Source organism: Bemisia tabaci, chromosome 1, assembly GCF_918797505.1.
Source record: "Bemisia tabaci chromosome 1, PGI_BMITA_v3".
NCBI classification, from domain to species: Eukaryota; Metazoa; Arthropoda; class Insecta; order Hemiptera; family Aleyrodidae; genus Bemisia; species Bemisia tabaci.
In genome coordinates this window covers 85808680-85835256 of record NC_092793.1, presented here as the reverse complement: position 1 = coordinate 85835256, position 26577 = coordinate 85808680, and the positions used below count along the sequence as shown (strand labels likewise).

Here is a 26577-nt window from a genome sequence, read left to right as displayed (position 1 = left end):
CTGAGCAGTGGAAGTAAATTTTACTAAAAATCAGCGCAGTCGAAGTGATTTTGACGAAAGTTAAGCACAATTGAGGTAATTTTAACAAAAAATCAGCGTGACTACTGCCGGAGTGTACACCGTGTTTTGCAGTGTACACTGTTCATCCGCCAAAGAGCCTCGCCAAGTTTAGCCCCTTTTTTTTATACCCGAGTTGGGAAACGGGACAAGGCTCAAACGAAAGCTTATGGTAAGGCAAACTTCCATGCAAAGTTTCAACTTGAAGTGACCCCTCGTTTAGGCTGTACAGCGTTGCCAATTTTCCAGTTTCATGTGCTAAAATCAAGGATATTGGACTATTAGTCCGGTAGACTAGTACACCCGAGTTGGTCAACGGGACAAGGCTCAAACGAAAGCTTGTGGTAAGGCAAACTTCCAGGAAAAGTTTCAACTTGAAGTGAAACCTCGTTTAGGCTGTACAGCGTCGCCAATTTTTCATTTTTATGCGCTATACTCACGAAATACTGAATCATCATGGTTCAACAGACCAGTATACCCGAGTTGGTCAACGAGACAAGGCTCAAACGAAAGCTTATGGTAAGGCAAACTTCCATGCAAAGTTTCAACTTGAAGTGACCCCTCGTTTAGGCTGTACAGCGTTGCCAATTTCCCATTTTTATGCGCAATACTCAAGGAATACTGGATTCATCATGGTTCAACAGACTAGTATACCCGAGTTAGTCAACGAGACAAGACTCAAACGGAAGCTTATGGTAAGGCAAACTTCCAGGAAAAGTTTCAAATTGAAGTGAAACCTCGTTTAGGCTATACAGCGTTGCCAATTTTCCATTTTTATGCGCTATACTAACGAAATACTGAATCATCAGTGAATCATCAGTGAGTTGTAACTTTTCCTGGAAGTTTGCCTTACCGTAAGCTTTCGTTTGAGCCTTGTCTCGTTGACCAACTCGGGTATTCTATACTATAAGCTCCAAGACCTCCTAATTTTGCGAAACTGGTGACGCTTAGTTCCAGCGTTCTACCGGGCCGATTTTCATGATTTTTGCGGCTGGCGACGGGCAATTGTCTCTAGATAAGCCAACTCTTTTCAGATTTTCAAAATATGGCCCAGGTTTTTTTATATTACGTGGTAAAGTTGCGAATTCTCAAATTTAAACAATGTAAATTTATACTTTTTGTCATAGTTCGTTTGAGCGTTCTACCGGGCCGATTTCCATTATTTTTGCGTAAATCGACTGGTAATAGGCCCTAGATGAGCCCGTTGTAATCAGATTTTGGAAAAAGGACCCAGGTTTTTTTAAAATCACGTTATAAAAGTGAGTTTACAGAATGCTCCGGTACTGCTACCGCTATGCGCGGGAGGATGCGCAGTGGTCGAGGAGGTTGCGCAGTAGCTGTGTAGCCTGCGCATCAGCTCTACACTTATCTACACAAGATTCGCACTTACGACCTCACGTCGAGCGGTGGCCGAGTCGTCTACAAGACGTCGAATGCGTCCACTTCGCACTTGGTGTGGGTTCGAAACCCGACTCATGAAATCTTAATAATTTACCTGACTATCATTGTTCATTGTTTTACTGCAATATTTCATCAGGCAGTCATTCCAAAACCCGTCCTTTTCATTTTAAAGTAATTTTAAGTAATGTTTAAAATTACAGTATACCTCATATCGTAATTTTTTAGGGGAAAAATAAAACTAACACTGATAGGAGGGTAAAAATAGGGCCGCGAAGCGGCCCATTGATGGCGCGGAGCGCCTTCAGGGGGTTGGGCCGCGTAGCGGCCAGGGGGCATAGCCCCCTAGTACTTGTCTGTTGAACCATGATGATTCAGTATTTCGTGAGTATAGCGCATAAAAATGGAAAATTGGCAACGCTGTACAGCCTAAACGAGGTTTCACTTCAAGTTGAAACTTTTCCTGGAAGTTTGCCTTACCATAAGCTTTCGTTTGAGCCTTGTCCCGTTGACCAACTCGGGTGTACTAGTCTACTTATGCACCGGACTAATAGTCCAATATCCTTGATTTTAGCACATGAAACTGGAAAATTGGCAACGCTGTACAGCCTAAACGAGGGGTCACTTCAAGTTAAAACTTTGCATGGAAGTTTGCCTTACGATAGGCTTTCATTTGAGCCTTGTCCCGTTGACCAACTCGGGTATAAAAAAAGGGGCTAAAAAACACCACTTTTTGGCGAGGCTCTTTAGATTGCCAGTTCGTGAACATTCTGCACGCCTGGTACAAAATTGATACAATATTTCTGGTTTTCATGCTATGTATATGGTCAAAATGTCTAATTGATATCCGCTCATATCCTCATTTTTTTCTGTCATCTAGTTGCATGGCGTGCTTTGCGATAAATTGATTTATCTCTCATTTAAACTCATGGAAAAGGATCGATAAACAGGGTGTTTGCAGTGAACACCTTAGTAATTGACTCTCCACGATAGTTTCAAAGAGGGATTCATCAAAAATCGATCTTGAACGCCTTGCCGTCATCAGTTATTGTAGCATCAAATTATACTTGTATCAATAAAGCTGAGCAGTGTTAGGTTGCATTCTTGCTTAATTTGTTCTCTAATTGCTATATTTCTTTTCTCAGTGTATGTTTGTGGAGGTCAAAAGTCCCAAAGATCGCTTGTCACATAATCAGAGACTGTGGCTCTACAATCTCTCAAAAATGGGTGCTAATTCAGAAGTCTGTAACATTCAAGGTGAGTTACACATGCAGGCAAATACACACACCCATACCCCCCCCCCCCCACACACACACACACATTCTCACACACACACCCTCACACACACACTAGGGTGTCCCACTTTGGACCTAAAAAAAAAATTTGCGAAATCCAACAGAGATACTTGCCAAAAAGTTGTCTCATGGTTAGAAAAAAATCACAAAAAAATCTCAGGGTCGTAGCTAAATGTTAAGTGTTCCCGCAAGGCACTTAAGTGGTTTTACCAATTTCTCATCTTGGCGATTTTGCAGATTTTTTTTCGGTAATGCAATCGTGCTAGAAAGTTGTAAATGCGGATAATGAGAGTTCTGATACTACATTTTAAGAAATCGAAATCGTTAGAATGCTGCCTCCTAATTTCTCAACTTTTTCTCCAACCGCATAGTGGAAATTGCCCTACCCTTCCAAAGTCCTTCAAGGTGTTTGCACTCTCTCATTTCCACTAAGACCCCCTGCCTCCACTCTTCCACTGGGCGTTCTTTTTGTCTCCTCCCAGGAGGAACCCAATCCTTGCCGCGATTCATCCACCCTTGTACTTCCACTATGCGGTTGCAGAAAAAGTTGAGAAATTAGGAAGCAGCGAAGATCGAAACGATTCTAACGATCACTGCCCGTCCAAAAAGAGGGGGGTGTGGCGAGGGAAAGTGAGAACTCGCACGATCCTGATCATCAGAAAGCAAGCCTTCTGGAAAGGATCGAGCTTCAGCAGATCAAGCCATAAATTTAGGGTGCCAGATGCTCGTCGGGACGCCTGGGTTCGGGCGCCAACACACTTGAAGTGCGTACTCACAAAATATAATGAGGTGATTTTCCTGAGATGAGGACAGGATTGGCAGGAAGGAATAATGAGAGCAAATTTGAACATACTGGAGTCAATTTTATTGACAAGAAAAGAAAACTATTTCTTAAACACAAACACAAACTTAAAAATCTCAAAAAAAAAAATAAACTGAATGCGAGATCAAAATAGGATGGTTGAAGACGCATGAGTTGATCGGATTGACTTTTAAATACCTTGAAAGGAACAGTAAAAGAGACATGAAAATGAATGAATGAACTTTCGAATGAATTTTCTTTGATTATTTATTTGACCATAAATTTTCCAGACAACCGGTGCTACTCACCACGTGCACTCAATCTTGTATGGCGGATTTAAGGCTCAAAATAAATATCTTACTCTATAGTATAAAATCATAAGCGCATCGTGTCACGCTAAGGGTGTCATGCTGAGGGTGTCACGCTAAGGGTGTAATGCTCGGTTTCTCCTCCACTCCCCGCTCCCCTCCCGCCGCCCATGCTCACGTGCTTTCCGCCGTCTCTAGCTCTACTCTGGCTCAGAGCCCTCCACCACCTGTGCCCCTTCAGCTACCGATGCCGCTACCCCTATGACTCTGAATTACCTCCCTCCGTTACCCCGGAACAACAAATTGTAAAACTACATAACATTATTATCGCTGCACGAATTATGTCCGGAGTCAATACTGATGATATTGTTTTTATTCCTAGAGTAAAATTAGACACTGAAGAAAGCACCAGCTTTCCTTTCATCCTCCACTGGACGCAGTTCCCTATTGCACTTGCGTTTGCAATGACAATTAATAAGTCTCAGGGACAAAGTTTTGATCAAGTTGGGCTCTACGTAAATGGACCCCTTTTCAGCCATGGGCAACTTTATGTTGCATTATCACGATGCACATCAAAATATGGTATAAAAATTCAAAAAATAGGGGAAAATAATTCTGAAAATGTGATTCATAATGAAGTTTGGCCAGAAATTTTTGATTTATAAATTTCTATCGCTATTTCAAATTTTTACCCCATATTTTATGTTGTTTTTTGTTGATTTTATACTTTAATTTTTGTTTTTTGTTTTTGTTGGAGCTATACATTTATTTAATTTTTTAATTTCACCACTTATCTAATTTTTTTTTTTTTTTTTTTTTTTTTGAATTTTTTACACGTGCCTTATTTTTTCTACGTACCATTTATTTTGTTTCTCTTCTATTTTTTTTAATTATCTCATTTTAAACATAGTAAAAACACATAACGATCTTAATGCTATTTATACCTGTATATTAGATGCGCGAAGCGCCTCTGGGGGGTTGGGCCGCGTAGCGGCCAGGTGGCGCAGCCCCCTAGTTTTCAAACTAAATTCAAATAGCAACTAAAGCTCCAGGTGCTACTCACCACGTGCACTCATATAGAAAGTTGCGAACAATACAAGTACCTGGGGGTGAACCTGACTTCGGATGGGAAGCTGGATCAGGCCATTCGGGACCGTAATCTTCTAGGAAGGAAAGCCATCGCCATGCTTAATGGGATCCTCTGGGATCAGCGGATTTCCAAAGATAACAAGAGGAGGATATACAACGCTGTAGTCAAAAGTATATTAACATACGGATGTGAAGTTTGGCAGCTGAAGAAACGGACACAGGATATGCTAAGAGCAACGGAGATGGATTTCTGGAGAAGGTCAGCAGGAATTTCTAGGAGAGATCGGGTCCGTAATGATAGAGTGCGTCAGATAATGGAAGTCGAAAATGACATCGTGTTCGACGTCATGACCAAACAACTTGTTTGGTATGGTCATGTCAATAGGATGACGGAAGAGAGGCTGCCAAAAAAGATGCTTGATTGGGTTCCTCCTGGGAGGAGACGTAGGGGACGCCCAGTGAGAGGTTGGCGACAGGGGGTGTTAAATGAGATAAGAGATTGTCAACTCCCTGATGACCTGTGGGAAGACCGAGCTTTGTGGCGATTAGGCGTCGCACAGCGCCAAAGAGCGCTATAAAAGCGACACATATATATATATATATATATATATATATATATATATATATATATATATATATATTGAAAATACCTAATTTTGTGGTCAGAACACCTTCTCCCGAATTACAGACCATGATATGCCAAAAAAGCCAATTTTAGGCCATTTTTTGCAAAATAAGGCAACTTTCAGGTCCGAATTTGTCGGTGCAAAGTTGCAATTCGGATTCAGCGTCAAAAATGACATAAGAATCACTGAAAATATTGCTACCCGGGATTTTTGCAGGCTCTCTCCTTGTTTGCCCGGACTAGCTGGAGAAATGTAATTTTTCGATCTATATTTGACAAAAAGAGCTCAACAACGTCTCATTTAATCAGTTTTTACTCCGTTTACTTGAATATGTAAACCAAGTTTTGTGGCTTTTTCCATTCGCTCAAAAAATTGATCATTGTAATACTTTTTGGACATTCTTTTCAATAAACAATTTGAGGAATTTTTGGGCTTTGTAGCTCCTTTATTAACTATTGTATTGTACCTTAATAATGCTGACAGCGTTTGGTTCCTTTTTAAATATGTAGAATGTCTAAAGTGCAATTTGGACATGCCTGAACATTGCTCTTCAAAAGGTGTCTTTCAAAAATAAGTTGAAGGTAGGTTTTCAAAAATATTAAAGACCGTTCAAACTGCATCAGGTAATCTTATTACATTATATCCCCTGTTTTCCCATCAAATTGCAAAATTGCATTCGTTTTCTATTCCCTTTTTTATTTTTTCTGTTTCTCTTTTCTACAGCAACCGGGTCAAGGAAGAGGAAGCTAGTCATTGGAGCCTCAACTCCTTCTATCACTTAAATACTGCAGACGGTTCTCTACTATTTTATACTTTCGTAAGGAAAATCCTCCAGGGACCCCAAGTACAAGATGTTTCCTCTACTGGAGTGCTGTTGCTGCTGTACTTTGATGTTAGTAATGATGCTATAAAAGTCCACACAACTTTATTGCTGGCTTTGGCACACCGACAAGATTGTGGAAGGTTCTGCAAAGAGTTTTAACTTGAGAGAGTGGACCCCTGGACAATGTGCGAATTTAAACACTCTAACACACAGGGTGTCCAAAAGTTCTTATCCCTTCCCCTTCTAAAAGCTTCTGTGTAGAGCCGTTGAGATGAAACTCGGGGGGATGAAACTGTAGGTCAAAGAGAACTACATTTTGGCATATCGAATATTTGGTGAAGGGGGGGGGGGGGCGCTGGGCTGTGATTGCGCCCCCCCCCCCCCTTGTGATACCTCCATCGAAAGAAGATAAAAAAAATGTTTTCGCGCAATACGTAAGGCGCCATCTTTATTATTTTTTCAAAATGGCGGGAAATCGGCATTTTACCTATTTGTCGATCGGCTAATCTGAAACTTGGTATCCGAAGATTTCTTGAGACGAGGAAAACGAATTTTGTGAGATTTCTTTGAAAAAGCTAAATTTTTTTCAAGTTTTTCAAAATGGCGGTAAATTGGCATTTGTAAAGTTTATCAATGGATATGCATTAAATTTGGTACCTGGGGACGAAAAGGTCATATATTTCAAATTCTTTGAAGCCTTTTTTAGAATTTAGAAATTTTTAGCCGCCATTTAGATGGCGGCTAAAAATAGCGAAAATTTGGCATTTTAGGTTTTCTAAATTAATTTATCTAAAACTAGGCATCGACTTTTTAAGGCGAAAAAAACGAATCTGGTGAGCTATTTTCAAAATAACAAATGGGCTTGTTGCCAACTTCTGCTGGAGCAAAAATAAAAGTTGTTTCCATCAGTAAATGTCTTAAAAATCACGATGAGTTCATTGGCGAAGTTTGATGCCCTCCTAACTTCACAATTTGTGTACAAAATTTGCTTTTTGAGCTTCATGCTGCAAAAACGATACTACAGCAAAGGTGATAATTTCGTTAGAGGAGTCGTTCTACTCATCCCTGTGCCACTGTAAACTACACAACATTCAACATGGCTGACACCAATCTGCCAAAACACTTGTGCCTGGACGAGATTCTAATAATTTGTTACCAACCCAGTGTGTTTACATTTACGATTTCTTCGCGTTGATAAAGATCCGCTTTGGTTGACCTTATGCTCCTGATTGTGATTTGCGCGCGGAAGTGTCGGCTATGTTGGGTGTTGCTATTGCAAAAGGATTGAATAGAACGATTTTTTCAACGAAATGTTCACCTGTGCTGTAGTATCGTTTTTGAAGCGGGAAGCTAAAAAGTACGAGAATTTCTCACGCAAATTGTGAAGTTGGGAGTGCAATTCAAACTTTGCCAATGCGTTCATTTTTTAGACTTGTATGGATAGAAATAACTCTTATTTTTGCTCGAGCAAAAGTTTGCAACAATCCCATTCTTTGCTAAAATGCGAAATTCCGGCCTTTTTGAAAAGGCTTCGAAGAATTAAAAAATAAGACTGATTTGTTCTTTACATCCCCCAAATACCCCAGGATATCAGATTTAATGCATATCTATTGGTAAACGTCTCATATGCCAATTTTCTGCCATTTCGAGAGCCATCAGTTCGGAAAAAGTTAGCTTTTTTTAAATAATGTCACCATCTTCGTTCTGCTCGTTTCAATTAATGGTCAGATATTGAGCTCTAGACAAATCCTCCCACAAGTAGGTATAATGCCAATTTTCCGCATTTCTGGCCGCCATCTTTGAGAAAAATGAAGATATCGAATTGCCCGATTTTTTTTTTTTTTTTTTTGCGATCCTTTTTCGAACGTGATATCACAAGGAGGGGTTGCCATTGTAAAGAAAAGTTGGGGTTCGGTCCCCTCAACATTTTGGATATGCCAAAAAGTATTTCTCTTTAAACATTCCTCAAGTTTCGTCCCAATAGCTCAACTACGGAAAATTTTAGGAGGAGAGGGTACGACTCTTGGGATACCCTTTAGGTTTCTTCCTAAAAATTTCGCCGAAATCACGATTTGCTCATAGAAATTAACTGAAATGAACTACTAACCAAGATATCAACATTTTTATCCAGCATTGGTTATGGAAAATTTGAATTTTCCGCTCTTAATGTAAACCAGAGATTGATCGAATTAAATTGCGCATTAAAACAGTTTTAGCCGTCCTCTTAATGAACTGTGCTCTTTCCACACCCTGTGTTGCTCAAAGTGTGAACAACATGCAATAACTGAGCTGCTACGTACGCCGCAAGGGAGATTGGGGTAGTTTTATGCAGCAAGGACTGTCAGATGTTAATGAATCTACAGCGGTGTGTAGTAAGAAATTCTTCTGCACAGGGAGCGCCACCGCTGTGTTTTGATTTTTTGGTCCATGCTACTAGAGTTCGTACAGCCCCCCGTGAGCCCTTGAGCTTTTATGAAAGTTAAGGAATTTCTATCAAAATCGAGGAGTCATAAGTTCTAGCCATAACATTCTTCTTCCTACTGACACTGAAAAAGTCATGATAAGTAATTTCTGAAGCTCTGAAACTTGATCCCAGAAAAAAGTAGGGTTAAGTATGATGACCTTGATGCAACCAATCGCGACCGATCGCTCTCAGCGGTTGCAGATATCTCTCTCCCACCATGAGCCATCTCTCTTGCACTTACAGAAATCTCATAAGAGAAACTGGGATCATGTTATAGCTTCTATTAATCAACTTTCAAAGCTCGCGTTTTTTTCAAAGCATTCCAGACGTATGCTGATAGAACTTATGAGTCTTAGTATTTAATATATCTATTGTGATATTTAAATGATCACTGATTTCGGAGCCGGATATTAGCAGCGCGACTTAGTGGGTTTTTTCGGAACTACAACTGCAGATTCACCTTAATTCTCCCTTCGACGCCTATGCAAGTCTACAAAAGTACCAAAAGTACCATTTCTGGTGTCTACAGATTTAAATTTTACCTAGTTTAATGGGTTTTATGCTACCACTACTTACACAGCCATGCCCCCCCCCCCCCCCCCCGTTAAAAATGATCAGTTGAGATTGGTAGAGAAAACGAACTGATTGGACTGAGTTAAGCAGAAAGGAACCAACCCACACTTTGGAAAAAATTGAGTTATGAGTGGTTTTGAACTCAACCGTTGCTCTACTATCTATCACCAAAAATTCAAAGTTTTTGTTGGAGCAAATTTTGTAGAAATTGAACTTGAAGTTTATCTTTTACATTGCGTCTTATGCAGGAGCCAAACTCTAAACCTCTTTTTCTCCGTTCGATCCCGATGTGGCTTGGTTCCTTTCTGTTTAACTCCGTCCAATTGATATCGACTGTTATCAACAGAAACCAGTTGAAAGTCTACAGATATTTGATGAGTATCAGTTGGTACCAGTAGAAGTTAAACTGATACCAGATGATACTCCATAGATATGTCGCAGGCATTTAACAATTTTAGGCAAATAGCCATCTGCTTAGGCAAGTAGCAATCATGCCTATTTGCCCGGGCAGATGACTATTTGCCTAGGCAGTTTGCTGTTTGCCTGGGCAACTTGCTGTATGCCTAGGAAAGCTAGAGCTGAACCAGAATTCAGGCAAATAACAATTTAACTTTTCATCGAAATAAGATTTTTTATCGTACTGATCTGGCAAATAGATATGAAACACGACAATGCATTAAGTGGAGTCTCAAAGTAGGTGACCAAAACCCTCGACTGATAACACAGAGTTACACAAGGACTGCCGAAAATGATAAAGACAACATTAAGTACGATTTTCCAGCTGCCGATAACCGCCAGTCGATTTGATATTTTATTTTCGGTTGACAAATTTTAATTGTCAGAAAGGCAGAATGTAGTGAAGTTATAGCCTCAGAATTTGATCGTAGTCCTCTCGCCGACAGTGTTATCCCCGGATTGATTACAGAGGTGAAAAATGACAAGTATAAAGTGGCAATCGCGGCCGGCATTCTGAAACAGTGGATCTCACGGAATGCATTACAGGAAGTTCCGACTTTAACCCTTAAGATCGGAGAAGTGCCCCTCGAAAAAACAGTTTCGTTGAGAGAAGCGGCAGCCGTCCATTCCTTGGACAACGGGCAAGGATTCGTGAAATATAACTGTGCAAAAAGCAAGACTCAATGCGAAACGAAACGGTGCTCAAACTTCAAGAACAATAGAAAATGTAATAGCCGGTGCCATAGATCCGTAGCCTTCTCTAACAAATACTGGTAAACTTGTCAGTTAATGTTCCTTTATCTATCGATTGTTATTCGCCTGATATTCCGTAATGTTATTTGCCTAGGCAACTTGTTGTATGACTAGGCAACGTGCTGTTTGCCTAGGCTGCCACAAGGCTGCCGCTTTTTGCTTCTTATTCGCCTAGGCAGATGGCTATTCGCCTAAAATTGTTAAATGCCTGGGACAGATATGTGTATGGTGAGCCTCAATAGGTAACGGTTGAAATTTGCTACATACCACTTGAGGTTCAATTGATATCAGTTCAGCATGAACTGACATCTGTTGAACATCAACTGATCCAAACAACAAATTCAACAGGCGTCAATTAAAAGTTTCAACTTAGTCCAATAAGGCTACGTATGCATTTTAAAACGACAACCTGGTTGGCATGTTTGACAAGGCCCACCAGGCCACTTCATCAAGGCATCTATACTTCAGGGCCACTACCTACATCAATAGAGATATTTAAATTATTTTTATCCCTTTTCCATTCAATTTTTTTCTAGAGTAGGTAAATGCATGATTTTATTATTTTAAAATCTAGAATAATGCTGATAATTTGAAATTCTACGGCCGTTCAAAGATAACGTCACCGAGAGTCACCGAGATAGTGTTTTAAGCCACGGCCGCCATCTAAGATTTTCGAATCTTGGAAATTTGACTAAAATTTTCAGTTTCCCGTCAAAAAATATCTGAGGGTACCAAGTTTCACTTAAATCGATTGATTAGGTGCTGAGATAGCATTTTAGGTCACGTCCGCCATCTTGGATTTTCGAATCTTGGAATTTGACTAAAACTTCGAGTTTACCATTTCACTCAAATCGGTAGAAAAGCGCCTACAGGGATAAAACAAGCAAGTCTCAGTTGTAACAGTTTTCCACTCTGTCCCATTAAACTGGGACACTGGGACAGGATGGAAACATATGGGACTGAATCGAGCAAAACGCGTATTTCTAACAGTAAAGACAATTTTGGTGTTTTTTTCATGGAATATTTAGTAGCACATCCTGGAGTATCGGAATAAAAAAAAATTTCCCCAATGCACACTTCGAAAGTATTTTACGAGCTGATATTAGTGTTCGTGTGTATGTTTGACGCCCTGTTAGTTATCATATACAGCATTTTGTTTGGCATCATTAATGGCGTTAATCTTACACAAAAATTTGCGAATTTCAGAATTTTTGCCATCTGTGACGTGTGAATTATTCAATAGAAACAAAAAAAAAGTCGTTTCTGGAGAAACCTCAACATTGCGGCAATCATTTAGAGCTTGTTACATCGTTGCCATGGCTTTCCTGACTGTTGCTGGAGACAATGATTCTTGTGCGTGAAAAAGTTACTGATGGAGCAAAAAAGAAATTGACATATTTTTTTCTCAAATGCAAAAGCATCACCTATCATCTCCGAAAAAGTTTTCTCAAGTAGGTAATCACTCTAGTTATGCTGCAATACTAATTTAAAGTCAAGAACCGGGCATGGGGGACACGCAAATTTGGGACGAATGTAGGCAATTTGCACATTCAAAGTTCTCCTTTTTTATTTTAGTCCAAATAAAGTGGAAAATAGCATGTTATAGTCAACAATAGTGTGGAAAACGAGAAAAAAATTCGATCTGCCCATGTTTCTCAGATTATGACGATTAAAACAGCTGGGGACACCAGATTAGACGCTTCTTTGAATTCACCCACCTAGCTGTAAGTATCTAGCCCGGATATGGGATCCTGACTACTATGCTATACTCAAGCTCCTGGATCTTGGGGCATGCGCATAGTATGCTATGCTGGTAGGTCGAAGGTTCCGATCCCCAGCACACGGATCCCGAGTTACTGAGGTAGCCGGCTAGACGGAGATCCGACAGATCTCGGCATCCGCATAGTAGCTGGATCGTGCAGCAGTCCTTGAGAGTCGAACACGTCGAAATTCGGCCCGACGTTCAGCCTGGAAATACCGTGCGGCAATAAAGACAATGCCCTCAATGCGAGCGCTTCAGTCGAAGTTCTGCGAACTGCGGCGGCCAATCTTAGTGCACTCAATAGCCGGCTAGTAGCCGATTCCTGGTGGATACTAGCATCCCAGCATATCAAGGCAGCAATCCACTTCATATTGATAAGCGCTCAGATTACTCCATGCCCTATCTGTTTTGTTGGTACATTTTTCAATCCAGGAAAATGCCAAATAAAGAAAGCAAACGACAATCATAGGGGCTGTCAGGCACAATTCGAAGGAAGAGTTTGATAGGGCCTTGTTTCAAATTAAAAATGGCATTATGAAAATGTATCAATCTTGCAAAGTATACAATACCCTGAAGCACCATTAATGAGGAGCATGAGGTGGAAAAGACGCTTCTTTAACTGTGTCCAAAAGCTGGAGGAGATTTCATTTCTTATCTTCCCACTAAGAATGGAAAGGAACCTGCACACTGCATTAGAATTTTGGATAAAGATTCATTCGGTCCATCTCAAAAAGAGGTTTAAAAATTATATGTTAATATGTGTACATAAAATATGCGTTGCCAACAATTCTTCGATACCTTGATAACGATTGTAGATGAAATACAGCTACATGGTAGACCACATTCATTTTGTAACTGAGATAAAAGATCATTTGGCCATAACACATCTGGAGCAAACTTGGTTAGTGAAACAAATCCTCCATGTCAAAGAAAAGCCTTTGCATCAGAGCGAGAGAACACGTCAGTGGTCCTCTGTTGCTCTTCTTCTGGCCAGAAACTTCCTATATTGTCCATCTTTATTACTAAATAAGTGATGGATAATTGGCTTAAAAAGACGAAATAGATGCCATAGCTGCAACTGCTTTTGCAAGACAATAATTTTTTTCTTCCTTCTTTTTTTTAATTATAATTCAGGCAATGGCTACCATAATGGCATATGCGGGGAAACCTTGTTTCGAAAAAAACGTGTTTGATTTAAGTTTTACCTTGTGAATAGCACATTGTATTTTTCAGAGACATGACAGGTTTTTATTACTAGTTTAGGTTTGAACCCTTCCTAAAGAAGAAATATGCACTTTATCAAATAACTTACGTATAAGTATGGTAGATTTGTAGATTTTTTAAAGAAGTACGCTATGTGCTGTTTTTGCACCAACCATTCGTAGTTGCGGAAATTTGAGTGAATTTGAGAGTAAAATGAAAGAATTATGAATCTTAAACATGCTTTTATTAAATTATAATGTAAATGTGGTAATTTCAAAGAAAACCAACTGCTGAAAATAAAAAACTTAAGAAACATAACAAGTCCTTTCGGCTTATCAAAAACTTAATGAAAGTGTGAGATCTGTAAAAAAGTGAAAATAGAGTAGCTTCTCAAGAATGATGAGAAAGAAACTGAATTCGAACCAAGAATTTCCTGCTCACAACTTCATGTACACAGAATTGAGAAGTCAGGATTCGCCATAGAATCACCATATTATCGTAACACTTACAGGGATTCCAACTCTAACTTTTGGAGTGCAGGATTCAATTTCGCTGTTGGGCGCAAAAGCTAGATATACAGGCATTTGCCATTATCGTTGGGGCCGCCTCAATTGCCTATTTTTTCAATCTTCATTGATTTGCTGTTCCAATTTGATGATATCAATCTGATGTTGAAGTAAAACATCAGAGCAACTTCTATGGGGAAGAAGAAAGGCTGGACTAACAATATAAGACAAGTTTTCATAACACATGAGCTTGTCTACAAAAACGAAAATTCTCAGTGCTCCAACTTGCGTTTAGAAGAGGCACCTAGGGACCGTTTTTACGATGGTATATACCCACATCAAAACTGTCCTGTGTACCTCCGATAGAGGAGTAGGTGTTTGATAAGATGGACTTTCATTTACAAGAACCATTTTAGGGTTTGTAAGAAGAACTACTACATGTTATTGATGTGGATTGACTACACTTTAGGGTACAATAAGTGTACACTCATCGCATTAAAACTGCTGACTGATTCTCCAATACCTAAGTATGAAACTTTCTGCTTGTTTTTTTTTCCCTTTCTTTCGCACAACTCAATATGTTTCTGGTGACAAAATTTGCTAACCTCTTATCCAAATCAACACCACCCTAATTTGGTTATCCATTTTTAAATTTTTAGAAATTACTTCACAATGATATTTCTAATAGCCCCGAAATCTCATTTCGTGAATTAGACAAACTATTATGACGCACACTTGGCAACATGATGAATCCCTTTAATAGAAAATAATTACACTTGGAAGATTCATTATTAGGCTGCCTTTGTCTGAAAATACTACTGCAAAATTATATTCCGTGACACAGCAGAAAATAAAGTTTAAACAATGAACTCTCTCATCATACATTTCAACAACCTTATGGATCATTCTACGCCAAGTCAAACCAAAGTAGAGGTTCTTTTGACCTGGCCCCCTCAGATTTTAATGATACTTGGTATACAGCGACAATCCTAGCAAAAAGCCATCAAGTTTAAATTTTTTTACCATCCATTTAATTTTATGGGATGAATTTTCTGAAAATTGCCAGTTTTCATGCTAATGACTAACTTCAAAGGCATACAACTTCGCCAATATTTGTGCTGAATGACTCGTTTTGGTGCTGTTGAAGAGCTGTCACGATGTACTTTCAAGGCACCATACACCTTGTTGAGACTGGACTCTAAATTCTTTCCAAAGAAAACGTTTCATTTTAAATTGTTACTAACTTTAAAAACCACCTTTTTCAAGTTTTGGAAAAGATATGGCAGGTGCATAAGAGTTTCTGTACAAAATTTCAACGTGGCAGCATAATGGCATCAAAAGTTATGATCCAAAATCCAGTGAAAATTTGAATACCGAACGCGCACTTGGAGATAAAATCTGACGGGCTCGCAATTGCCGGTTTTCGGAAGCGGTCGGTCAGGGTTGCGACACGCCACGCCTCACGGTTGGTTCTGCGGGCGCCGAGAGCGCTGCGTGTATGAGTGCGTGATGCGCTGAGCTGAAACTGTGCGGCGCATTTCAACGCCGATCATATACGGGTACTTAGGCTGAGATGAAAACAGAGATACTTAAGAATTTGAAGTTCTCTTCCTCTTTTTCCCCTTTTGCGATTGTACAAACCGCTGGAAGTCATCACAAAATTCGAGAGAATTATCACTGCTAACATTTGTCTCATCTGTCTTGCATTTAGGAGGCTGGCACTTGAGAACTGTAAGTAGATAACAGAAAAATTTGATTGAAATAGAAGTACTTCGATGACACAATTTGAAACATTGACAAACAACTCCTAGCTGTATTATAAATTGTATACTTACTTTCTTCTTGTTTTTAACCCAATGAGTTGGGCTCGTCAATTTTGCCATTTTATATCCATATGGCTGTTCAGGTCTCTGATCAGCCATGCCCGAAAAGCACTTGGTCCGTCCTTGCACCAATCCTATGGGGCTCCTTCGGAGATTCACTCTACACCAGCTGCAGAGGCCTGCTGCAGGACCAACTGGCGTATTGTTCCTGCATTCTTGCTTTCATTGTACAAGCAGGCAGTGTCATTTTCGTCCCTGAGAAGGACTGACCTAGTGCTTATTAGGCTACGCTAATTAGCCATGATCAGATAAACAAATTGTTTAAATCAACATGAAAGCTTATGATAACAAGTTGACATTATGCCTACTAAGTTTTGATAAAAAACGCACAAAAATAGGTAAAAGTCCAAAAAGTTGGGATGTTCAAAAGGCCACAACGTTCTGGGGTCCTAAAAATCCTACTTGCTACCAGGTATAATCAAAAATAGAATGTTTGAGGCTTTCGGTAATGGGTCTGAGGCGCTCCTCTTTTATTCCTTCCTTGACTATACTTAAATCTGTTTCAAGCATGAGGCCATTAGACATAAGCATGTCATATATGCAAACTTTGAGAGCTGCCTGGAACGAGTCAGCGGTGACTTCACATACAACAAAATAATAACTTAAAAGTAAGAATGAAACTGATACATTGATGTTATTCAAAATGGCAACTTTGCCCCATCCCTAAATAATTTTGCAGGCTAAAACTCTGCGAGGAGACCTGAGTCATTTAGTAAAATTAGCACAGAAAATTTGACCCACATCCAGAGAGGAAGGGGGGGAGGCAAAATAGAGCTATTTCACAGCAATCTCTTTCACTGAGGGGAACACCTTTACTTTAGCACCGAATGTGAACCCTAACAAATGAAAAGCTTAACGTTCAGCCGAACTCCTAATACCTTATTGAGTTGTTGGTCAATTTATTGGGCAGCCTCCTTTAAAGTCAAGCATATCTGTTAAAATAGAATCGGGACGTGCGAAAACCGCTGAAGTCCATTTTTCCAGTCTTCAGTTTTTTTGAGTTGATAATACTTGCAGAGTTGATACAACCGTAAAAGTGATGACAGGGCTTGTTTTGTGAATAAGGTAACCCGAGGCGAGTATTAACGGCACTTTCTTGGTTGCATCCAACTCCGAAAAGTATTAAGTATAAACTCAAAAAAACTGAAGACTGAAAAATTGATATTAGCGGTTTCTGCACAACTGATTCAATTGTAAAAAAAATCCTCGTAAGGCCAATGGGTAATTTCTGAGGGCGTCCTTATGTTAAACAACACAATTGAGAAGTACTGTAATCCTTACCAGATTTTGCAGATGTGGCACTCATATTATTGCTGCTGCTATTAGCTGAAACATCATCTGTAGATAAATTTGATTTGATCACATCTTTCCAGTGTCCTGCTTCATGGATACGTTGCTTTAGTTCATTCATTTCGTTTTCCTGTTGTTTGATTCTGGCCAATAAGAATGCATTGATGCTATTTTGATACTTTCTTTGGGCGTTCATTTTTTTGGACAAAAAATCTGCTTTCAAGATCCCCAAATCTAATTTTTTTTTAAGTTTAAAGTCCTGGAAAAAAATTTAGATAGAATCGTTGGAATAAATTACTACATACTCTCGATTGAGAACACAATAAACAATAATGAAAAGTAATAAGTTTATTCAAGCCCAGTTATTAATACAAATTCGAATGAGAACAATTAACAATGCACTTCATTCATTGAGGCGCAGAAATCTAATTCTTTCGAATTACTAAATAATATTCTTAAACTTACTTTGCAGTGTTCAAAGAATGTCATCAAGGTCATCCAGAAAGTAAGGTCTCCTACGAACTTTCTCTCAAATTATTGATGCAATAATAAGGAATTAATTAATCTGATGTATTCAGTATACTCTGGAATTTAATTTCAGCTCAAATTATTGAAAATTGGATCTCAAAAATGCTCAGTAAAGAAATTTTCCCAGCCGGATCGGAGTGTATCAGATCTGTGTCAAGAAAAGTGCTCATGGACAGTTACCATTCGCTCAAGGTATTTTTGAGAGGTATTTTTACCTGATTGGCCTGCGCAAAGTGGTGAGGTCTTGCCGTTTCCTCGAAAAATCGATTTTTTTTTTTTGTTGTAACGCAGGCTGTTATGATGTTGGCGGAAACAACTAACACTTCTGTTTTTGGATATGTTGCTATTTCCATACCTAAGAGTAACTAAATTGTGACAGTGTTACTTCCTTGCGCAAACACTTAAAAGTGTGCATTTGTCACTTTGTAGTTCCATATAATATGTTAAATTAATTTGAGTTTTGTATCAGTGTTTAGATATCAGGTACATTCCAAAAAATTGTATTTACACTTTAAAAGCAATGGTTAGAATTCTGTATTTTGAAACTAGCCATAAATAATAATAGTGACAAAAAAAGGAGAAGAAAAAGAGGAAATAAAGAGGATACGTTTCAAGATAGTATTGTGAGTGCCCACAAGGTCATCAACTCTGTGAGAGATTCTCATAAATTGAGATGACTTCGAAGGCTTTTTGCCTGATCGACCGGCACAAAGTAAGGAAATTTTGCAGGTTTCTCGAAAAATTCGTCTTCTGCGGTAGTAGTGAAAAGTGAGATTCTGAAGTACAAAAGTGGTAGTATTTGGCGCTGACACTAAAAAGTTAACTGTCACTGCAGAGTAGTTTAAAGTACAGGGTGATCCAGACCACCCGTCCACTATCTTTTTCTCGAAAACGGCGGAAAATTGAGCTTCGGAACAAAAAGTTTCATAGGGTAAATCGACCCCAAAGAATCGAATGAAAATATTTTCAGCCCCCCAAAATGGTCTCTGGGGGGGAGGGGGTGCTCCCCGTTTCTCGCGATTTTCAAATAGGAAGGGTCTGTTTTGACTTTGGACTTGGAATCTACGGCAAAGACTAAGAACATTTTGTTCTTTGCACTTTTTCCCTAAACCCCCATTTTTTAGAGTTATGGGGCATTTTCGGGGCAATTTTCAATTCGATGCTGTAAGCGGACAAATTATTTAAATTTCAAAATCTAAAAATCTTATGAGAGGAGAGGTCAATACCTTTTTAGAGATGTGCCATATGACCCCTGTTGATCCAAAATGTTGTAGGCCGCGACCATCCCACCCCCAAAAAATTTTGGGGCTTTGGAGGACCGAAAGACGAAAATTTCAAATGGCTAGGGTATGTTTTGACTTCAGATATGCGAAAAGTTACGTGGAATTGATACGGCGCATGGCCTGTATACTCCAAATTACTGGAGAGCCCCATTTCTCCATAAGAGGCCGTGTATTTTTGGAGAAAATAAGGGGCAAGAAAAATTTGTAGCAAACGGGTCATGCGCCATATCAATCCTACGTAAATTTTCGCGCAAAATCCATATCTGAAGTCAAAACTTAGCCTTGCCATTTGAAATTTTCGACTTACGCCTCCCCAAGCCCCAAGATTTTTGGGGAGGTCGTGGCCCCCAAAAGTTTGGATCAACAGAGGTCATATGGCACATCACTAAAAAGGTATTGACCTCTCCTCTCATAGGATTATTAGATTTCGAAATTTGAATAATTTGGCCGCTCACAACATCGAATTGAAAATTGCCCCAAAATTCCCAAATATGCCCCATAACTCCAAAAAATGGGGGTTTAGAGAAAAGTGCAAAAAACAAAATGTTCTTAGTCTTTGCCGTAGATTCCAAGTCCAAAGTCAAAACATACCCTTCCTATTTGAAAATCGCGAGAAACGGGGGGCACCCCCCCCCAAGGGACCATTTTGGGGGGCTGAAAATATTTTCATTCGATTCTTTGGGGTCGATTAACCCTATGAAACTTTTTTTTCCGAAGCTTAATTTTCCGCCGTTTTCGAGAAAAAGATAATGGACGGGTGGTCTGGATCACCTTGTATATTAAACTGCGAGTAGAAGTTTATTCAAAAGTTTTACTGTTCGAGCACTGTCTACTTTTATTATTTAGGCATGCAATTCCGCCATACCCACATAACTTCAGCTGCAAAATCCGAAACCTTGGTTTTTTCATACCATGCACCACTTTCCCCAAGTAATTGAATTTTTCCTAAAAAACTCAATTTCTATGACGAAAATCTTGATTCTATGAAAAGATAAGGGATAAACGTAAACAACTGAGGTCATTTTTTAACTCAACGCTAAGAATTACACAGGAACCAATTTTCTGGTCAACTTGGAGGTCAGCCAAGTTTTGTTTTACTCTTTCGTGGAGACCTAGGTTATTTGTAAGATTAGTAAACTTTGAGTGCCTACTATTCGACCATAAAAAATACAAAACATTAATGGTACATCAAATATACAACCAGCCGAGGTAATACAGGAGTTTCTTAATGTTTTAGGATCTGAACTAAAAGACTATCATACCTACTATAACCCTTAAATCTTTTGAGGCCAAGAAAAGCCACGGTGTGTTTTAAACACTTTTAATGCGGTCAACATACCACCCGCGATTTTTTGCGGAAATGTCAACTAGAAGGCCTACTGATTGAGGAACAACAAACCGCGAAATCTGTGATAGGGCCGTTTTTGAGAAAATACGATTTTTCGCTTTTTTGGCGGGAATTTCGGGTCAAGGCGCTGAAAAAGTCAAGTTAGGCTGTTTTTGTGGCTCATAAATGCATATCCTATACATTTTTAGTCAATCAAGTGCCCGTAGATAGCCATTCGTGCATATTGCCCAAAATTTATATCCTTAAATCCACGACTTTTGGGTTTTTGGGGGGTTAGTCAAGGAGAAATCCGAAAAAAAGAGGGTTAACCCGGAACAAATTGCTTAACAAACTTTTCCTATGTAAACGTCTTCAGGAGGTCCTATTGAACAACATACCAAAAGTTTACCACGGTTCGATCCCGGAACTTCCCCCCCCAAATTGCCTAAATTTCAAAATGGCGGCCATATTAAGGCCTCTGGGAGTTCGAATTTTTTTTTTAAAATACGCATAAACTGTCATGTGAGGTGTCTGTTCCATATATATATCCATGGTTACCATGTTTTTTCTATATTGTCTTACAACTTGATCTATGTTTTGTATGATCTGTCTTCTTTTTGGTAAAAACCCAGTTATTCTTGTTATTTATTACAATTACTCCTTATTATAAGGTAAGAAAGTTGTGTGCCTTCTTGTTTCATTAAATGCTTCTTTTAGCTTGATTTGGGTTTCCAAATTCTTCCTTCCTAAGGTTCGTTTCCATCACTTTTCCTTTATTCTTGTCTTGCCTAACCTCTATTTTTTGTGAGAAAATGCGTAACATTTTTTGGTGTCGTGACCAGGATATACACAACGCAGGAAATTTATTTACAGTATTGATTTCTGGTGGTCTTTGTTTTGAGGTTTTGGCAATATTTCAGAAAGTTTGAAGGAATCTTTTCAAATTGTTTCAATCTGACGTTTTCAATGTTTTTCATTTTATTATGAAGTTTGGCAACGCAGTTCAGTTGCTACTTCGATATCTTTCAGATAACAGCTGATGCTTTCTGAGTTATAATTTTATATGTTAAAATTGGCAACGGTTCAGTTGTTCGATATCTGTTTAGATAACAGCTGATGGGTTCTCATTTTTATTTTCGTTAAGAAGAAAATACTAACCTAATGTTGAAGATTATTGTTTTCCTTACTCCCCTTTGAGGATCATGGAATGTCATTGATGAATTTTTCTTGAATTACTCTTCATTGAATTTGCTCTTTCATTTGTGTGTTGTTGTATGCCCTTTTTGTATTGATGAACTTATTTACTAACATGTACCTTCTCCATCTAGACAAGACGATTCGATATGAGTATCGAATCTGCCAGATTCTTCAGTTGACTATCGATCAATCGACAGTGACTTTGGCCAGAGCTTGACTACTAGTTTAGTAAGTCAGAATATGGCAAAGTATCGGTATGACTACCCACTGATTGGGCGCAGAATCTGACCGATTCTTGATAGTTTGCGCAGCTATCTTCAGTACAGTGACTCTGGCCAGAGCTTGACTACTAGTTTAGTAAGTCAGAATATGGCAGAGTATCGGTATGACTACCCACTGACTGAGCGCTTGATTCTGTTAGAATCTCGATATGTCTTTCTTCACTTCAGTGATTCTGGCCAGAGCTTGACTACTAGTATAGTAAGTCAGAATATGGCAGAGTATCGGTATGACTACCCACTGAGTTCCAGAGTAAGAATTTTCGATGAAATATCGATTTTCTGTTTTATGGTTGTGCTGCTATTCAATCTTTGATATGATCATCTATGGTGAGTCTAAAATCAATGACTTTAAACGCGGTGTTTCAAATATTAATGTCAGTATTCATTTTATTTTAGCTGTTCCTGGCCTTTTCCCTTCCCTTAGCCTTCCTTATCCTTCTCGCACGATAGACTCTGATGCCGATGTGAGACCATTGGCTCTGGAGGTAACCAGTGAATCGATCCAAAGTCAGCTGGATTCCTTTACCGCGTATTTGGCATCCGGTAATATCTCTCCTAATGAACTGGAAGTCAGGTATAAGAGCGTCTTACCCTTTCTGGATAGGCAATCTCGGGTGATTCATGAATGAAAAAAAAAATTGATCCTTCCAGAGCTCCTAATCTACAAGCTTTCGAGAATCAGTATTTTCAGGCGCTAGCGAAGACAAAAATGCTTCAAGATGCGGCATGCACTCAAACCACGTGCGATTATTTCCGTCGGTAATTAAACGTCTACCTTGCGGAAGGTATGAACTAAAGTTACCTTTTAATGATAAACTGCCATTTTTGGGAGAGTCTAGATCTCAAGCGCTACGTCGTTTATTATCTCTTGAGAAGCGGCTAACTCCAGAGTTATTTGTAAGATACTCTGATGTTATAAATGAATATTTGTCATTGGGGCATTTAGAATTGGTTCCCGAAAGTGAGTTAAACAATTCACGTGTATTTTATTTACCCCATCATGCTGTCATAAATGAGTCAAAATTGACTTCTAAATTGCGTGTAGTTTTTGATGGCTCAGCTACCACTACTTCAGGGGTATCATTAAATGATGTTCTAATGTCAGGTCCAACAATCCAAGAAGATCTAATTTCAATTTTACTACGTTTCCGAAAACATAAATACGTACTAATTGCAGATATTGAAAAAATGTATCGACAAGTTTCAATAGATCCTAATGATCGGGATATGTTGAGGATTCTTTGGCGTGACCGCCAAACTGGGGAGATTTTGACTTAACGCTTGACTCGAGTTACCTTTGGATTAAAACCCTCTGCATTTCAAGCGATTCGATCTATACATCAACTTGCGTTAGATGAAAATCCAGAGTTTCCACTCGCTTCGGAGATTACAATTACAGATTTTTATGTCGATGATCTCTTAACCGGAAATGATGATTTCCAGATTATCATTGTATTATGTGATCAATTGAGTAAAATGTTCAAGAAAGGAGGTTTTAAATTAGTAAAAATGTCATCTAATGATCCCAAAATATTGAAATATATTAAAGAATCTAATAAAGATGTAGGTGATGATTCCTCCATCCTCATTGCGCCAAATGATATAGTAAAAACTCTTGGCCTTGTTTATAATACTTTTAAAGATTGTTTTTTGATATCTAATTTATCGATATTTGAGCACACTAAAAATTCAAAAATTACTAAACGTAGCATTCTCTCTGATACTTCTAAGATTTTTGACCCATTATCTTTCTTAAGTCCGTTAGTAAGGCGGGCCAAGCTGATAATGCAAGACATTTGGAAGCTAAAGATTCTCTGGGATGAATCGGTGCCTCAGTCTATTTTTACTCTATGGACAAATTTTTGTTCAGATATGTTGTTAATCTCAAAATTAGAAATTCCTAGACACGTTGTTTCTCCTTATGCTGTTAATGTAGAGTTGCATGGTTTTTCTGATGCGTCAATCCGAGCTTACGGTGCTTGCATTTACGTTCGTTCGATTGATAAAGACGAAACCTCTCACTGTCAATTATTAATTTCAAAATCCCGAGTGGCTCCGTTGCATTCTACTAGTTTACCAAGATTAGAACTATGTGGGGCATTACTTTTATCACGATTATTGTCTCAAGTTTTAAGTGCTATGCAGATGCCCTTTTCGGCGATTTTCTTGTGGACTGATTCGACGATTACTCTTGACTGGATTCGTGAACCTCCAAATCGTTGGAAAACCTTTGTAGCGAATTAGAGTGGCTGAAATTCAGTTGAATACTAAAAATGCTCACTGGTGTCATGTATCATCAGATCAAAATCCTGCTGATTTAATTTCTCGTGAGGTTCAGCCTTCGACTTTAATAAACTCAAGTTTATGGTGGCATGGACCAGAAATGTTACATAACCCGGGTATTTTCCAACATTGTCATCAAGACATTAGGTTTGATAATGATTTGTCTACTGAAATGCAGCCTTCTTGTACTTCTCACGTAATTTCAATTAAGCCCTTTGACTTATTTGAGAAATAATCTTCCCTTTCTAAACTGATAAGAGTTTTTGCATATGTTCAACGGTTTATTTTCAATTCTAAGTCTATAAACAAGCCATGTAGAAAGATTGGAGAGTTAACAGCAGCTGAATGCGACAGTTCTTTAAATAAATTGATTAAAATTGCCCAATCGGAAGCAATTTCGCGTGATATTTCAGATCTGTCTTCCGGTGCTTTACACAAAAAAAAAGCAAACTTTTAGCATTAAATCCCTTCCTTGATGAAACTGGAGTTTTAAGGGTCAATGGTCGTTTACGTAATGCAAGAATTCCTTACGCACAAAAATTTCCTATAATATTACCAAATAGACATAAATTGACTAACTTAATTTTTAGACACGAACATTCTGTTCGACTATTTCATCCAGGCCCTTAAGCCTTGCTGGCTTCAATACGTCAACGGTTCTGGCCTTTAAAAGGAAGATCTGAAGCTTATTTCACCGTACGCAATTGTTTCGGTTGTAGAGTTGCTCGCCCCAAACTTCTAACCCAAATTATGGCACATTGCCATCTCACCGAGTAACTGAGCTACGACCTTTCAAAATTTGCGGAGTCGATTTTTGTGGTCCTATTTTTTTAAAACCATACTGTAAGAGTAAAATAAGGGTGAAATCATATGTTTCATTATTCGTTTGCTTTGCAACGAAGGCAATTCATTGTGAATTAGTAAGTAATTTATCTGCAAATGATTTTATTGCCGCTTTGAGAAGGTTTATTTCCAGAAGAGGATTCCCCTCGGATATCTACTCAGATAATTCCAAAACCTTTATTCGCACTAATAAGGAATTGCACGATATGTTGTACTCGCTTTCTAATTCGCTTTAAGAATTTGGGTTTCCAAATTCTTCCTTCCTAAGGTTCGTTTCCATCACTTTTCCTTTATTCTTGTCTTGCCTAACCTCTATTTTTTTTGAGAAAATGCGTAACAGTGTCAATTCCTATGTAATTTTGGTCGTAAATTTCAAATATGAAGTCAAAAAAGTCCCCCGGTCAAAAGGGGATACCCCAAATCCAAGATGGCAGCCAATTTTGAAAGACAAGAGGGTGGATTTTTATAAAGTTCGCGTGATAAGACAAGTGAGGTATCATTTCTTATGTAATTTTGGTTGTAGATTTCATTTATGAAGTCCTAAAAGCCCTCAAGTCAAAGGGATAACTCCAAATGCCAAGATGGCGGCCAGATTTCAAAGGCAGGAGGGTGAATTTTTGAAATGTTTACGTGACATCCCTAGTAAAATTGAATCAGCCTGACGTCAGGTTGGGGTACCTACATTTGGGGTACCCACTTTTGACCGGGGGACTTTTTTGACTTCATATTTGAAATTTACGACCAAAATTACATAGGAATTGACACCTCACATGACAGTTTATGCGTATTTTAAAAAAAAAATCGAACTCCCAGAGGCCTTGATATGGCCACCATTTTGAAATTTAGGCAATTTGGGGGGGAAGTTCCGGGATCGAACCGTGGTAAACTTTTGGTATGTTGTTCAATAGGACCTCCTGAAGACGTTTACATAGGAAAAGTTTGTTAAGCAATTTGTTCCGGGTTAACCCTCTTTTTTTCGGATTTCTCCTTGACTAACCCCCCAAAAACCCAAAAGTCGTGGATTTAAGGATATAAATTTTGGGCAATATGCACGAATGGCTATCTACGGGCACTTGATTGACTAAAAATGTATAGGATATGCATTTATGAGCCACAAAAACAGCCTAACTTGACTTTTTCAGCGCCTTGACCCGAAATTCCCGCCAAAAAAGCGAAAAATCGTATTTTCTCAAAAACGGCCCTATCACAGATTTCGCGGTTTGTTGTTCCTCAATCAGTAGGCCTTCTAGTTGACATTTCCGCAAAAAAATCGCGGGTGGTATGTTGACCGCATTAAAAGTGTTTAAAACACACCGTGAAGCCCGTTTATGGGACACATCTCTTTTCTTTCGGATAAGCAGGAAAAATCAGTTCGCCTTCCTTCAAACGAACAAATCCAGAGGAGAAAAAAAATTTAAAATGAAAGTACACAAGTTGGTGTAGTGAATACAAGGTGTTGGATATGTGTGCTCTATTTGAGAAAATATCAAAGTAAGCAATTAAGAAATCAAATGTAAAATTTTCCTCTTAAGACTCAATTTTTGGAA

General features: G+C 38.8%; 2 protein-coding genes across 3 annotated transcripts in view; one reads left to right on the top strand and one right to left on the bottom strand.

Annotated features, from left to right (window-relative positions):
- LOC109041387 (fanconi-associated nuclease 1) overlaps positions 1-8626 on the top strand; it is a 34302-nt gene extending 25676 nt beyond the window's left edge. The window contains exons 5-6 of the mRNA XM_019057735.2: positions 2601-2712; positions 6299-8626. Of these exons, the coding sequence (XP_018913280.2) occupies positions 2601-2712; positions 6299-6357 (171 nt within the window). The 3' untranslated portion in view covers positions 6358-8626. The remainder of the gene's footprint in view (positions 1-2600; positions 2713-6298) is intronic.
- Positions 8627-13831: 5205 nt separating this feature from the next.
- pall (F-box protein pallbearer) overlaps positions 13832-26577 on the bottom strand; it is a 37087-nt gene continuing 24341 nt past the window's right edge. Inside the window, exons 5-6 of one of the 2 annotated variants that reach the window (XM_019057737.2) lie at positions 17280-17547; positions 13832-15844 (exon numbers count right to left, since the gene is read on the bottom strand). In XM_019057737.2, coding sequence (XP_018913282.2) covers positions 15705-15844; positions 17280-17547 — 408 coding nt within the window. In that variant the 3' untranslated portion in view covers positions 13832-15704. Of the gene's footprint in view, positions 15845-15966; positions 16229-17279; positions 17548-26577 lie in introns of those variants that run through there. The other variant, XM_019057738.2, reaches the window with a different exon arrangement.